The sequence below is a fragment of the Lepisosteus platostomus genome, chromosome 8 (genome assembly GCF_059453375.1).
Source record: "Lepisosteus platostomus isolate fLepPlt1 chromosome 8, fLepPlt1.hap1, whole genome shotgun sequence".
In the NCBI taxonomy this organism is placed as follows: domain Eukaryota; kingdom Metazoa; phylum Chordata; class Actinopteri; order Semionotiformes; family Lepisosteidae; genus Lepisosteus; species Lepisosteus platostomus.
This window is the reverse complement of record NC_142618.1, coordinates 21,747,831-21,764,194: the sequence shown is the minus strand read 5'-3', so window position 1 is coordinate 21,764,194 and position 16,364 is coordinate 21,747,831. Positions and strand designations below refer to the sequence as shown.

At 37.5% G+C, this 16,364-nt stretch overlaps 1 protein-coding gene across 7 annotated transcripts in view; it reads left to right on the top strand.

Annotated features, from left to right (window-relative positions):
- Positions 1-16,364, top strand: part of LOC148657083 (partitioning defective 3 homolog) — a 429,232-nt gene that overhangs the window by 301,248 nt on the left and 111,620 nt on the right. For all 7 annotated transcript variants that reach the window (XM_088642914.1, XM_088642913.1, XM_088642916.1 and 4 more), the window contains one exon: positions 1,455-1,698. In XM_088642914.1, coding sequence (XP_088499040.1) covers positions 1,455-1,698 — 244 coding nt within the window. The remainder of the gene's footprint in view (positions 1-1,454; positions 1,699-16,364) is intronic.

The following is a 16,364-nucleotide window of genomic DNA, read 5'->3' as shown; positions in this document are numbered from 1 at the left end:
AACCATTTTCATAGTATATGTGAATTAAGTGTTAAAATGTAAAGGTGTTTTGTGTGTACTGTATGTATGGGTATGCAGGTGCTATGAATTATTGAATTGAATGTTAATTAGATCTTATCATTTTGCAAAGCGGAGTGGCAGAATCGTTTAAGCAGAATATTGTTTCGCTTTTTGTGAATATATCATTGAAGATAGCAGATAGAAGATAGCAGCTGTTTGAGTCTTATTAGAGGTAATCAGTGCGACTTTGCTTACTTTGACCAATGAAAAAAGCATGTGCCTTGTGAGAAACATCTTTCAGTTTATGGTATCTTAAGAGCATATATGTATATATGTACTGTATGTGTTCTGAAGTAAGCCTGAAGAAAATAAAATTGCATTCCAATAGTTCATAAAATCAATACAAAAATCTGTATTATGATATGTACTTTGAAGGACGTTCGCGGTAGGTGATTCATCACTTCTGCATAGTCTTTTTTTCCGTCTCTGCTCCAGACACAGTCCTTGTGATTGAAGTTGCCTTTAAAGCCATGAGGAATGAGCAGCGATAATAAGCCAATGAAACCAATATCTTTCTTTAATTGCCATATCTTAGAGAACAAATAGTCCTGTTCCCAAAAGCCTTAGCTTATGTTTCTAATTACTGAACATCAGTGAGTACAGGTAGTTAATTTTTTTTAACAAATTCATTTTTGCTCTCCCTCTTAATTAAACAAAGCCCATTTAATTCAAATGTGTAGTTACAGTAGGCATATCAGTTATTCCTTTCTTCATTCAGCATACATTACTTGCCAGCAAAAGTATACATCACTAGTGTGAATAATGAAAGTGCAGGGTTGGAACAGAACATTTTCGAATACATTTTAGTGTTTAGTTAGACGCTGCTTCAATTGAGGATTTGCTGTTGCCAATTATTTTCGGTTTTGCTTCCGATTTAGGGGCGACCTCAGCCATTACCACGATTGTCATGAGGCAGTCAGCTTGGAAACCTTGAATTGAACCTTGAACCTTGAATTCCTGCAGAAGGTTATGGTGCTTCTGGTGTCAACAAGAACTAGAAAACCTGTAAAAATAAAGAACACTTAACAGGATCTGAAAGAACTGCTTATGATATAGTTTACAATTTAGTAATACCCTGAATTGCACACCTTTTACTTAGCAGTGCGTTAGTAAAGAAACATGATTTAACTTGTGTTTTTTTTAAAGATTCTAATTCTCATTGGGTGCAATACAGTGGCTTTAGAGTTTTTTCTCCCTTTCTCACTGGTGTGAGAATTTGTGGATTGTCTTGTTAGGATCTAAAAATTGAATCACTCGCTCTCATTTGCCAAAAATGCAGTTGTTTCCCTGTTTCATCCCTTTGTCACATTCCCCCCCCAAAGCGAAAGACTGTGTTGCCCGTACGCCCTGGGTCGATCTGGGCTCATGGTTCCCGTCGGCTTTGTTGTTTTCAGTGGAGGAGGACACGGAGGAAAGCTCGCGCTCGGGGAGGGAGTCGGTGTCGACCACCAGCGATGTGACCCTGCTGACCGGGGGCTCCGGGACCATGGAGAGGCAGATGAATGGCGGGCGAGGCAGAGACGACAAGAAAAAGGACAAGGGCGGAAAAGACAAAAAGAAGCAAGACCGAGACAAAGAGAAGGACAAAAGCAAAGCCAAGAAAGGAGGGATGTTAAAGGGCCTTGGGGACATGTTCAGGTAAGACTTTCAGACATACGTGCACTCATGTGAACTTCTGTTCTTTTAACACTTGTGCTGCCTTTACTGTACTTGCGCTAACGGCAGGACTAGGGATGCTCCCTCCTTTGTTTGAAGTCTCAGTCACTTTTGAAATTGATGTGTTTTTCTGGACTTTTGTCTGCTAGTAAGGCTGTTATTCACATGGACAAGGAAGTTAATATGCATGTTTTTCCATTACAAAAGGCCATCCAGGCTTATCTAGGATTTTTCCCCTTTCTTTTCTAGAAGCACAGTACAGTATGCAATTAGTATTTTGAACTGAAAGGGTAAAATAGGTACCCTCTGAAATCAAATTTAAATATTTGTACTTAAATGTCATCTCCTTCATATTACATGCTGCACTGTATGGTAATTTTGCTTCAGTATTATTTAGATTCTAAATTGAGAAATGCTCAGGAGACATCAGTAGAACACCTTGCATCACTTCTGGCCGACGTTACCATTGAGTGAGTCCCCATGTGAAACCTCTGAACTGGCACTATCTGAGACAAGGCAGAGCGGTGCTAATGCTGGTCTCTCTGAGCAGTTCGATGCTTAATTACAGGCCTTGCTGTAGTTGCATATTTCAGGCCTGTCACGTAAAACCCAGTATTTTGGCATGACAGAATGGTGGCTTGGGAATTTAAAGAACAAATGGAAGTTGACTTAGTAATATCAAAATTTCGTTTGTAAGGGGTGCCAATTTGAACATCGTTGTACTGGTTTTATTTTTTAGTTGGCAAAAAGAAATGTTGTCCGTAGAAACATAATTAAAAGATACTGCATTGTGAATTGTTCATACCAAACATCAGAGAGTGGTAGAATGGATTGCCCAATAACTCCACTGAGGTATTAATGAGTTTGGTTTACAAGCTGGAAACACATGGCATGTTTACAAGGAGTGATGTCCAATGCTGTTTTATCAGGTCTGCAACAGGGCCTGGGCCATTTCACATAAGGAGAGCAAATTTCATCACACTGCCATGCATGACGAATGAGACAGTATAGTGACACTGCATGGAATTGAAGCATTAAGATATCCAGCAAGTAACTATTTTGGTGAATGAGATCTGAGTTTGATTGTGGTACAAATATGCATTATTCTTATTGTGGATAGACTGGCTCCAGATGAAATCTTATCGGCCCACCCTTTTCTTAAGAAGTATTTTGTTGCCTTAGGTAAGAAAGTGGATATGCAGTATTTTTAAGGGTTTTGCTAATGTTGCTTCTGTAAAGCTAATTAAACAGAAACTGCAATTAATTATTTTGATTTGGTGCTCATTTGAATCCTGAATAAATTAAACAGAGTTGGTTTGCTGTTATCATGCAATAAGTTGTTTCCCACGGATTAGTGTAATGGGATTAGTTAGCATATCGTAGCGTGCAGCTCAGTAATGAACAATAAAGATGACAAGTGTTTTAAGGTCATGTTTCAGGAATTCAGAGCCATCGCTTATCTGCTTCAATTTGTGCTTTGCCGCTGTTTAACATTGTTGGGGGTGTAGAGCACTATATGATTACGTACAAGTATAAATGTTGTTTGTGTAGGTATTTATGGAACATTGAGTTGATTGATTGTTATATGCATTATAGGATACTCTTTCCATTTTCACGTTTCAGATCGTACATTTCAGGTGTACTAGTGTACTATACACCACAATGTGAGTTTGGTGTGACATCAAGGTAAATTTTTTTGCCTCATATCACTCCTATACTGCTTTAAGGCAGCTAATCTTTCTTCATTATCTGACAATGCCGCTGCCACTTAAGGGACAGAGCCACTGTAACTGACACTTTCTCCATTGTCTGCATGCAGCCTGAGGGCTTTTTATCTCAAATATGCAAACCGACAGCTCATAAACCTGCATCTGCATTATGCACTCAGTGCGGCTGCTTCTTGCCTTCAATTAAAAAAAAAAAAGAGAGAGAGAGACAGAAAGAGGGGGAGAATCAGAGCATTTCTTCCTGGGATCTTCATTAAATCGAGGCACACTGAGTCAATTCCCAGTGGAGACCTAGGGTTGCGCTGCTCTCACTTCTGCACAAAATCATTATTTTTAGGGCCTCCTAAGAATCGCCAAATCTGACTTAAAGGCAGAACTAATATAAACGATTGTATGCTTACCTGCAGTTATCGGTTAGGACTGGGACTCTGCTGACTGGGGTCGAGCTTTATTTCTCCTCTTTTTTTTGTGTTGTAGATAAGGTGCTTTGTCCTCATTTACATTTAGTTAGCCTTCAACTCCATCGGCGTAGCTTTTTCTTTTTTTAAGTTGATCTCAAAGGACGTCTGAAAGCATTTGCATTTGCTAAACCCTTCAATTTACGCTCATCTGCATGCACAGCTAAACTGAGCCCGATGAACGTTTTCCAGTGCTCATTTTATCGGGAGACTGATTGGGGAGCGCATTTAAATGGGGCATTTGGAAGCCGAGCTGGTTAGAATAGAAAGAGGTGAAGTTGAGCTCATTTTGTAGTCTGACATGCTTGACAGGTAGAGACTTACCTGATTGTGAAAGGTCTGCCTTTTCTCTTAAACATTATTAATCAGAAAAAAAGAGACAATAAATAAACTCACATCAGGAAGTAAAAATGCTTGTCTGTGTTTTAACCGTTTTCTAGAAAGCTGATTTTAGCAGCCGTGAAGCAAGACGGCATTTTGAGGGATGAGCTTTTGCATTAGTTATTGGTGTCCGAGCAGTTCAGGGAACTTCACCTTCTCATCTAAAACGTGGTCTGTGCATAAAAATAATGTTTATTTCTTGAAAGCTAATGTCCAAAACAGTGTTTCCTTCACCCTCAGTTAATATGATGCTGTTTAACTGCTGTAGTAGTTTGTACAGTATATGTCTTATACATATAGTGTAATTTTGCAGGGTGAGTGCACTCTTGCTGTTAAGGAAGAAGAGAGGCAGAATCAGTAAGAGCCAAGGGCAGTTATTATGGTGCAATTTGTGCATTCAAGTAAACTAGGGCAACAGCGAGCTGTTTCACACGAGACCTGAACAACTGGCTGATCAGAATGATTTTTCGGTCACTGCATTAAGGAGCAACATTTAATCCACAGTGTCACTCAGCCTCTTGTGAATCTGATAACTGACAAGCCTCAGAGATGAATCATTTGATACGATTACAGTCATCTGAAATGCTTTTCCCTGAAGACAAAGCTTAGTCTGCAAGGAGGGGTAGAAACTGGGATTCTGAGTTGCCGACTTTGTGGGCTACATTTTTTTAATGCAGTTCAAATGAGCTGTCTTCTCGGGGTGTTTTGAAGGTTAGACCATGTGCAAAGGAAAATAATCTTATCAAAATGTGCATCTACTGTATATATGAGGTTTCACACCTGTTTGGAAATACATAATAATACATTGCACTCTTTTGTTTATATTGTTAGCACATATACAGTATACAGTATGTGACTTTGAACATCTACTGTACTAGTATACATTTTCAGCTGACAGCGGCATAAAAAATGATCAGACAAAACAGATAAAGCCTTTTTAAAGTGGTTCTTTATGTATTTTTCATTATTACATTTATTTGGATTCTGCTTCTCTGTTACGCCTGCAGCAATATACATTTATTTGCATCGAGCATAGATTTCCATAGTTTCTTTGGCATACTGCTTGGCTTATTTTACAAGAATCTGCATCCAGACATAAGCAGTGAATGTGGTTTTCATGTTGTCAGGTATTGTAGAAGAGGAGATGATGCTCAACACATTTTAAGTGTTTGTTATGCCTTTAAAATTCTCCTATCTGCTGCATCTTCCGACGTTTATCATAAATGATAATTGGAACTTAAATTTGAGGCATTTCAGAAGTTCCGGACTTTTCAGAAGTGTCTTTAAGAGGTTTATCTGTTTTCCACCTGTCCGTTCCGTGGCGTTTTCATGGCAGTATTTGGAGCTACAGCTATAGCTATATGTTGTTACATCGTGCTGAGTAAACAGATCTGAGCTGTTTTTGAGCTAAGTGAATAATAAATGGGAGATGTGTGCCCACCAGTATATCATCAAACCATAATGAGCTGTGGGCTTTGTTTTAGGCTGGGTCCTTGGTGAACTGGGACTGGCACGGCTGGATCAGACAAAGCTGTCCTACTTGTCCAAGTCCCAGACAAGCAGCAGTTTAGTCCAGTTGACAAGCGATCAGCATTTACAAAACAAGAGAGAGAAAGGTAAAGTAAAAGGTGATTTCTTACTTGCTACTCCAAAGTAGACTTTTAACGATATAATGAAATGTGGACAATAACAGAAAGACTAAAAACTCCAATAAAAGCAACTGGCTACCTTATTGTCCTGATTTTGTTTCTTGGAAAATAATGATCTGTCCTTCAGTTATAACAGATTGCCACAATTGAGTGTTACCGAGTATTCATATCTTTTTCAGTGTGTTTTTTAATGTTGTGTGAATCTGTCACCAGTTAAGTTTACCCTTTCCCTGAGCTTCATTGCAGTTCTTCCCTTTATTACAAGAGTTTTATTAATACAAGGAGTACAAATAAAAAGATACTTTGGAACGCTAAATAATTTCAGTTCAGCACGTTTCGATTTTTACATGCTTTTAAATGGAAAACACATTAAAATGTGAACTTTGTAACTCAGTAGCACATCTGGGAAATGCATGACCAGAGATTGGTCAGCTGCCTTTTGCTTTCAATTCAATACAAATGCAATACTGAAGTATTACCATTAAAATCTAATATTTTAATTGTATTTCAAAAGATTATGTGCAGTCTTACAGTGTTCTGGTTTAGTCTTTGCTGGAGAGGGAAATGACTAATTGAATTTGAAATCTTGTTTAGAGGAAATCAGATACACTGTTGTCTTTTGGCTTTCTTAGTCTCCTGTACATGGCCAGATTCAGAAGTGCATTATTTGGAAATTTATATTGCATATTCTGGCAGTGTCGGCCCTCCCACCTTGAGTAATACACTTTGGGTGCGGAATTGGATGTTCTCATGATTTACTTTTCTTTTTTTCTTTCTGAACATTTAACTTTTCTTTTCCTAGTTTAGAGTGCTTTATACTGTATGTTCTGTAGTTATTTTTCACATAAAGCAATAGCTCGTACTCTTCCTTTGATCAGTTCAAATTGAAAGGGAATGCTATCTTCCCAATACCCTTTTGTAGCACACTTTGGAACAAAAAATGAATCATGTAACTCACAAAACGAGCCTTTTGTACAGTATAGTGTGAACTCTCAAACCTCATTTTGTGTTCTGAAAAGCGCTGGAAAAAGACCTGAATGTTATAATAGTAACAATAACTTTACAGGTACTGGGGGCTCTCCCCCACCACCACCAATGTAGCAGCCATCTGGATGATGTGCCAGTACACCTTGAAATTTGGCCAGGACACTGGGGTTATCACCCCTACTCTTTTTGAGAAACGCTCTGGGATTTTTAATGTTAGTACCCCTTTTTTATTTCCTATTAAAAAAACAACATATTTTTATAGTGTCGACATCACTATACTGGGGCATTAGGACCCACACAGACCACAGGGTGAGCGCCCCCTACTGGTCCCACTAACACCTCTTCCAGCAGCAACCTTAGTTTTTCCCAGGAGGTCTCCCATCCAGGTACTGACCAGGCTCACACTTGCTGAGCTTTAGTGGGCTGCTAGTTGTGATTTGCAGGGTGATATAACTGCTGGACAGATAATTGTAAATAACATTTTGTCTGGCAAATGAATTTGTTAATTTCAGAGGCGTTTAGGAAGGAATGGAAGTATGTTCATTATGGAAACTTTAAGTACTAACTCTTCAATCACGTAGTATCTGTTCATTCATAGTCAACTAATAAATACAAATTACCATACATCCACTAAAACATCTGCATTTTAAGAGAAATGTATTCTTGTATTTTATACTGTATGTTACCAGTGTCAAGCAAGTAATATCCTGAAAAACATTCAAAATTCAGCAAATGATATCAGAATCAACATTCTTCTCAGTATATTATACTGTTTGCCTCGCTTCTTATTTCCCACTTTTTGTCATAGAAAGGCTTAATTTGGTTTTCTTTAATACATGATGAGGGAAAGGGGGCTGTTTTTTGCCATCTAAAGTAAGCTAGGTTCACCTGTCAGGGAATAAACAGAACACCCCATAGTAGCTGATCCAATATTCCTTCAGTTTACTTCCTCACCCTGTCAGCGAGTTTGAAATAGAACTACTCTGACATGTGCAGCACCTCCACAGACTACAAATTGATGGGGATGAAGCACAAAGCTTGCCTTTCCAGCGTTCTTCAGCTTTCCTCCGACAGCCTCAGCAGTTTAAACAATAAAATTCCCCGGGTTAGACATGCGGCCTGCTTTTTGATTTTGGAAAAGATATCTCCACCTTCTGTCAGATTCCTAGAGTTTAAAAATATTACATTCTGATCATTCTAAGAGTGAAAATGGCATAATTAGTTCTAAACCGCAACATTTGAACAAATAATATTGTTTGTTCTGTACATATATATGCATGTTTATATACATATGCACAATTTATGTACACTTGAATATATACAGAACATTTATCAATAATACTTTATTAGCATTGTCATATTTGTTTTCCCTTTCATTTAGATCTCAGAGAAGGTCTGTCATTTGTCCACATCCATATTTTTCAGGCTGAAAGGATGTTCTGACCATACTGGTGAGAAAAGAAAAAGAGGGTGAAAAATAGAGATGAAGGGTGAAACACATTCTGAGCAAAACGCAGGTGGACTCAGTAGAGTTTGTTGCTGTGGTAGTTTGGGGCGTGTTTTTTCAGCAGTTCATTTGACAAAAATTGTACATGTCAAGCAATGTCACAATAGTCTGTATTACATTTTGTTTCTTCTTTATTCTTTGTCCCTTGCAGCCAGACCTTGATAAATATGAAAAAATCCCCAAATCAAGCATTATAATTCACCGTCACTGAAACCTTGACACCAGTAAATACTTTAATTGTGGAGCTAAATTTACTTTGAATCTACGTCTCTGGCATCAAAAGAGGTAATGACAGCACATTGCATTCACGTTATAGTGTACATGAAAATCTTTAAGCGTTGGTAAAGAACAAAAGCATTCTATAATACTAACCTGACTTTGGGCATATTCAAAACAGACTTAGCAGCTCTGACAACACTGCTGCCTTTTAAGTAGAACTATTCAAAGTATTCTAATGTAATTGCTGTAAAAGAAAAGGAACAAGTAGAAAAAAGCTCCTGTGTTGTTAAAATGTGTGCTATCATGCACAAAAAAAAGACAACTGAGTTTTTAACAATCTTATTATCTCCCTACACCAATGTTAAAATAAATAATAAGCATGTCATCTTGCTCCATGGAGTTATCTGTACAAAAGGGATGTGTTGGCGTTTTTATTTTATTTTTTAATTAGGGCTGTGGCAGAGTAGTTAAAGCATTAGGTATCCTCAGTGTAGGTATAGAAGAATCCTATGATCCAAGCAAGTATTAAGTATTCATCATAACATGCTTTATCTAGGTCACATCTTGTAATAAGTGATGCTTGTGAGAGCTCCTTTATCTTCATATACATATACAGTGCTGTTTAGCATTGTCTTCCACTGTGGTCATATATAACACGACCAAGAAACTAAATCATGGGAGTCTGCCTGCAGAAGGTGACCCATTAGCCTGATGATATTCTGTTTTTCTGTGGGATTGATGGCCGTACCAGTGGCGGTAGCTTGCAAAGTGTGAAACCCTTCCTCATGTGGATTTGTGATTACACTGAAAGAAGTGCATGCTTTACAGTCTCCTCTCCTCCCAGCTGATCCACTTTCATGACTGCCGTTCCTGGGTTTTGTCTGTTTCTGCCAAATGTTTGTCTCGAATATTTCATTTTGTTTCACCCCACAATTAAAATCTGTTCAATTCTCAGCGTCATCAAAAGTAAAGCGGATGAACACAACTGCATTTCTCTGAATTCATTTTTAGCTTTTATAAGGACACTGCCTCAGAAACAGGCACATTTGTCACCTGCTTTTGACTGTGATGGTGATCTACTTGAGCTGCAAGTGATCCCTGCAGAGGCACACTCAATTGGTTCCTACTTCCCTGGAACATTCCTTCTCACATTACGTTATTGTAGGACATAAAGAATGTTCTATTCAGAACTGGAAAGGACATTCTAAAAATGCTGCTTAGCTCCTTGCCATGTAGGGTAAAAGAAAGGGAATGACAGTATGTGGTATATAGCCACACACTAGCTGTGAACTTTGAGGCCACAGGTGTGTATGTATTAATAAAAACAACTGCTTATTGCAGCTGGACTGAAAGCTTGGTTTCAAATATATGGGAAAATCTCATTTTTAAAATAATTGAAAACCCCAAACAATACTACATTGTTTTGGTAAAAGCCTTTGATTGCCAGAAGTTAAGTCATTGTTGTTGTTTTTTTTCGTCCGTTTAACTGTGGAAAGATGAGAAAAAATAAAGGCCACCAGGTTTGATGTGGCCCAGTGCCAGTCTCTACAGACTGAAATTGTTTGTTTTTTAATATAAACAGTAAAAATTAATGTATGTGTTTATAAAAGAAGAGAAAACGTTACCGCTGTAAAAGTCTTTCTGGAGTCAAAGGTTGAGCGATGAGCTTAATGTGATTATAATGTTTAGCTTAACATGATAAAACGAGCACCGAAAAGGAAAGAGGAAATGTTGTGTTCTGCAAATGTTAGCTAACTGAAGCTCAGAGAAAGACAATATACTGAGAATGTTTATTCTTCACAGTATTTGTAGGCCATCTGGTTGTCAGCAGAGAAAGGGCATTGTTGGAATAGTTTGTGCTCCACATGTGATCAGGAACAGTGTCTTTGGTCTTGGAGCAGCTAGTTACAACTGTGGAAACATGTGGCTTTAAAACCATCCATGTTGAAGGATCCTTCATATACATACCATGAAACACAATGCATGTTGAAATACAAGTTGATGTTTTAAGGGAATGTATTGATTGTGTTCTTAAAATAACTGAGCTTCATCTTGAGACACTGCTACGAGTGCGTCAAATCTTTTTTTACACTAAAAGAATGCAGTTGTACTTCACGCTGATTAGCAAAGTGAAATATTTTTTCAGCTTTCATTGATGTCATTGGGTGATAAATTGCTCAAAAGCCAGCATATAAGAAAGTAAAAGCAAAATAACAATCCTGAAGCTATAGTGCTTCATTAGGTGATGCCACCTTCCTTAGAAATTGCCATGAAACTGTCTTGTGTGTGGAGTATACTTTTTAATCTCAGTTTGACAGGGAAAATGCTGACTGACGTTAGAAGTTGTGGATAATGAGATCCGTGGGGAAGGTATAATCTTCAGGCAGCTGCAGATAACATCAGCATAAGTTGCCACAAAGTAGTTTAAAGCTCTCAGGTAAGTCCCTTGAAATAACAATATCAGAGTGCAGGTGTGTAATAATGATGTTCCCATTAACACTACTTAATGATCATCAGGTCAAATGCATGACCACATACTTGCCTCATTAGAAAAACAATCAATGAAAATAAGCCATCTTCGGTATAAGTGTTGTCTCGCAGAGCAAAATTTTTTTTTTGTTTATATACTTATATAACTTCCTTAGTGAGTAAGGCTTCACCTTTTTTTCTCTAATGAGACTATATTAAAACATCCATCTTTAGCCTGGGATTCGCAGTTCACTGTTCTAAAGTCAGGTTTTCTAGTCTCTATTTAAAAATATTAGCATTGGTTTTACATTTCTAAGTACTATGAAGTACTGCTATAAAGTCATAGAAAGCTATGTTACAGTGCTGATATTTTTTAAGCATGTTATGTATTACCCCGCTCATAGTTCGATTTCAAGAGTGCTGTATAATAGAACTTGTGTTAACTTCCAGCTTTGTAAAGCAGACTTTTTGTTCTTGAAAGTGTATTTCCCATGTTTTCTTAAACTGACAGATATCATAGATAGACTCATGAATTAAGAGCACTGAAAATGGCAAAATCAAATGCATCACCATGTTTGCGCAAATGGCGTATTTGAGGAACAGAGGTCATTTGTCTTAACTGCCACTTATTCTCCAACAAATTCCAGGAAGTATATAATTGCCACTTATTCTCCAAAAAATTCCAGGAAGTATAATGTTCTTGTATTATTTTTCTTAGCTGATAAAGAAATTAGTTTAAATGATCTGGAAATCATTTCCTTTTAAGAAAACAACAAAAAACTATATCAAGCATTGCTTATTCTTAGCAAACCGGAATGCCTTTTTGAAAACAGCAGATGTATGGAAATTGCAATATGCATTGAATTACATAACTGGTACTTGCCGGTCTTAAAGCACTCATATTTTTAAGTTAATCAGTTACTATTTTAATTTGTTAGAACTGTTTGTTTTAGTGACATGTCTTAGTTTAAAGTTAAACAATATCACTGCCACACGTTATTTTTTTATCTCCTTGGAGCCAATGCTTTTGTGACTTAGACATTTTTTCATGTCTATTACAAATTTAACTTGGGTCCATCTGCCCTAAAATATATCAAGTAAAATGCATTTTGTTGGATTGAAATAGTCATAAGTATAATGTAGCCAGTCAGCTTTTTGTTATGTATTGTGCTGAGACCTGTAAGCCGACTTACATTCAAACCAGTTACTCTTAACAGTGTAGAGGTCTGTAACTAAAATGTTATAATTCAGCTAAATAAAATTTCTTGTTTAGTATGCAAGACTCAGCACCTACTACACAATGACTAATATCAATGAAATGCAACTTGTGTTCAGAAAGCACTTTATAAAGCCTGTCAACTTGGTAATGCTATATGTTATAGGAAAGTCACTCAAACCAATGCTGGTTTGCTCTCCAAATTACCTCCTCAACTCAAGCCTATTGCCAAGTCCTCAGCCGAACGATGTCCTCCATAGGGCTTTCTCATCCCGCCACTGCCACCAGGTGATGCAGTCATCTTGAAAGGAGGCTATTGTCTCCATGTTTATTTCACTTCAGGAAGAAAAAGTGCTCCCTGAGATGGGAATACAGGGCCTGATTTAGCTACCTTGGGGAGACAGACCCCATTAGAAAGGCTTTAAATACTTTATATCCTACAGTACATCATACTAGTTTGATAATATTCTGAAAAATGGTACGATGAGCACCTTTAAGCCAGATTTGAATTGTTTCTGTTGCATCACTCAGCCTTTCCTGTTTAGTTCTAAACCTCTCCCTTAACAAATGACCAGGTAAACACTAAACCTTTAATAGCCAATCATCACATGAACGGAGCAGTTGCCTTCCTCACTGGTATGTGAGCGTTTCGCCCATGGACACCTCTGTAACACAAATATATTTTGTGTTTGGAAACACTCTCCAAACAAATATAAAGCAAGTTGGTGGTTTTTAGAGGAATTTGGGAAAGATGGTTAGTTTGGAGAGTGTTTCCTTGGTCAAGTTTAGAGATGGCAAGAGGTTACAGCAGGTGGTGTCTGGTAGGTTGTTAAGGATGTGCAGATTAGGACGATGTTGGTAAGCAAAAAAAAGATGTCACAGCAAGAGGGAGAATCAAGTTTCCTGGCAGTGGAGATATGGAGAGGTTCAACAGGAGGAAAAGAGTCAGAAACTTATAGAATTATAGAATAGTTCAGATTCTGAAAGATTAGGCCTGAGACAATATGAGTACATCGGGATTAGTTGATTGACGGACTAGTAAGTATTTAAATGACAAAATGACTGGTATAAGATGACAAGGAGAATAACACTGGAGTTTTCTTCTTTCAAAAATGGTGGGCAGAAATGAGAGGCCCCAGAGAGCATGTGCAGTACAAAATGAATTAACTTAAATAACAGCTCAAAGCTGAATACTGTGAAAAGTGAATTATAGACTGTAACTGTGAGAAGTGAATAAGAGCCACATTCCTTCCAAAAATACAAATGTTTATCTTTAAGTTACGAAATGGTAGGATTGTTAATTGTCAGTTTAGTAATTGATTTGTTCAGTTAAGTAAGCAGAGGCCATTGCTGATTTCAGGTGACTAGGATTTCATTCAGAATGATCTGTTACTTGGTTTAACAATGTTTAACCAGCTTGGTGGCCATTTATGGTCTGTGTCCTGCATGAGTTACAAAGTAGAAATAAAGAATATGAGTTTAAGGAAAAGTCCTGTAAACCACTATGGCGTCTTCTACTCTATAAGGATGTGTGGTAGATTACAATACAGGGTTTGCCCATCTCCCATTTTTTTTACTTGTATTAGATATAGAAGTTGTTTTTCATCTTCATTTTTGTACGCTGTGACATACTTCCTCTCCTCATCATCAGTTTTTGTTTTGAGTCGGCAGGTGTTTGTGTATTCATTAGTCATACTTGTCACTTTTTGGTCTGCAATTGATGCTCTGTAATGGTCCATTAAACTGTGCTTTTTGTTCTGTTGAAATGCAGGAGACAGAGGTAGTATTTGGTTTGTTACGTGAACAGAATGAAAATATTCACAAAACAGAGACAGAATCTTCCATTGCGTGACTTAGGAAAATATACATTTTATTTCCTTGGTGCAGCACCAGTGATACTTTGAACTTCCCAATAAAAACAATAAAAGGCATGGATTTTTGTCTCTATTTTATACCTAAGCTCTTGTAATAATAGAGATGCTGACATTTTTAATACAGAATGCTTGATAGCAAATTTGATGGTTAGACAACCTTTTGATTTTTGTCAATTTAATTCTTATTTATGTTTAGAGAGTATGTCAAAGATCCACCATAGTTTATTTACTGCTCCTGTAATTTGATGACAAAAGTCATCATACCATCATAAGTGTTATTTTTACGTGAAATTTCAAACTAGTCTATAGTTTATCTTTTTATAGAACAAATCTTCATTTTGAATGGCAGCTTTATTGGGCCAGCAGTTCAAAGGTTATAGAAAGTCAGTTTTGGTCAGACTCCCTTAAATCCAAAGTGATCTATTACAGGAAAAAATTGGACATATATTGTATATTGTTTATACTGAAACAGGCATAGTCAAACTGTCAAACTCTTTCTCTGTCTTAAGCAGAAGCCAGGAAGATATTAATTTAAACAATGACATTGTAGAGAGACAATTTAATTTCTTTGGCAGACAATTGTATCTCTATCAGTTTCTGTTTTAGGCATGTTGCGTAAAATCTTTATATTGCAGGTATACTGTACTTTATTAGTTTTGAATATCTTGTTAGAGGTAGAGATCTCATTGGAAAAATGCATTTCACAAAGCAAAAAATTTGAAGAGATGGAAGGTTCTGAGTGGTTATTTGGGTGTGTGAATCTGATGAGATGATAAAGATATTTCATTTTTCAGCAAGTCAAATCAGAAATTACTGTGCACTGTGATGAACAACTCAGCTTCAAACTCTTTTGCATTACTTTACTGTTTTATACAGTCATTTTAGAGACCTGAAGTTCTGTATTGACCTGGGAACTTCTGATCAAATTATTCAAAAGCTTTTTTTCCATCTTAGAAACTAGTGAGGTACAGCAATTAAAGTTTAAGAAGAACTATCCAAATCTAAACCTTTGACCCTCTCTAGTTTCCCTGACCTAGTTCTACTTAAACAGTTTGACATTACTGGCAAAACCACCACAGATAATGATTTTCATTAATATATGAGGAGGTTTGAGGTTTCCAGATTAGCAGAGACATGACCCAATTCAAAATCTCATTTCAAACTTTAAAGTTTTTTCAGTGAATCTTCTGCTGTCACTATGCATGTTGTCAGTTGCAGATTTGGTAAATAAATGTTTTTATTTGTCAAAGTTTATTGTACAAATGGTTTCAATCTGATACATTATATGAGGAATATAGATTTCAAAGCACTGGTGCTTATGACTGCACTAACTGTATTTCTCAAACACCTGCAGAGAGAAACTATTATAGAATGGAGACTATCCCCTTTAATGACAAAACAACACACGCACATTTATTCATCCATCCATTTTCTTATCCAATACAGGGCACTGTGGGGGAATCAGAGCCTATCTCAGCAAGCAATGGGCGCATTGCAGGATACACACTTGACAGGACATCAGTCCATCACAGGGCACAAACACAGACAGGCGCACGCACGCACGCACGCACGCACGCACGCACGCACGCACGCACGCACGCACGCACGCACGCACGCACACACACTAGAGCCAAGTTTCCTAGACGTCACTTAACCTACTAGTAGTCTTTGGACTGTGGGAAAACCAGAGCATCCAAAGGAAATCAGCGGGAACTTGGGGAGAACATATCTTCATGCAGATAGCAACTCAAGTTCAGAATTGTACCCAGAACATTACCCACAGCACCACCATGCTGACCTACATCAATCCAACTTTGTTCTTATTAGTAGAACCTGCCATTTTGTTGTTGTTGTTGTTTAGAAAGGTGACCCCCAAATGCACCGTCTCTTCGTTTCATTAAGCTTCACAAAACAAATATTCAATTTTTAGATGTATTTAGACAAAAGTTTTGGGAAAATATAATATTCAAGTGACTCCAGACTTCACCTGCTACAAAAAAGTGAGCCTGCTGTGTAGTTGTGTTAAGATAAAAACAATTAAAATGAAAATGCGTTGGGTAAGGGACATCCAGCCTTATCCTGATGAGGGCTGCATCAATCCAGAGCCTGTCCTGCAAGCATAGGGTGCAGGGACTGGGAAATCAAGGCTGGCCATGTCTGT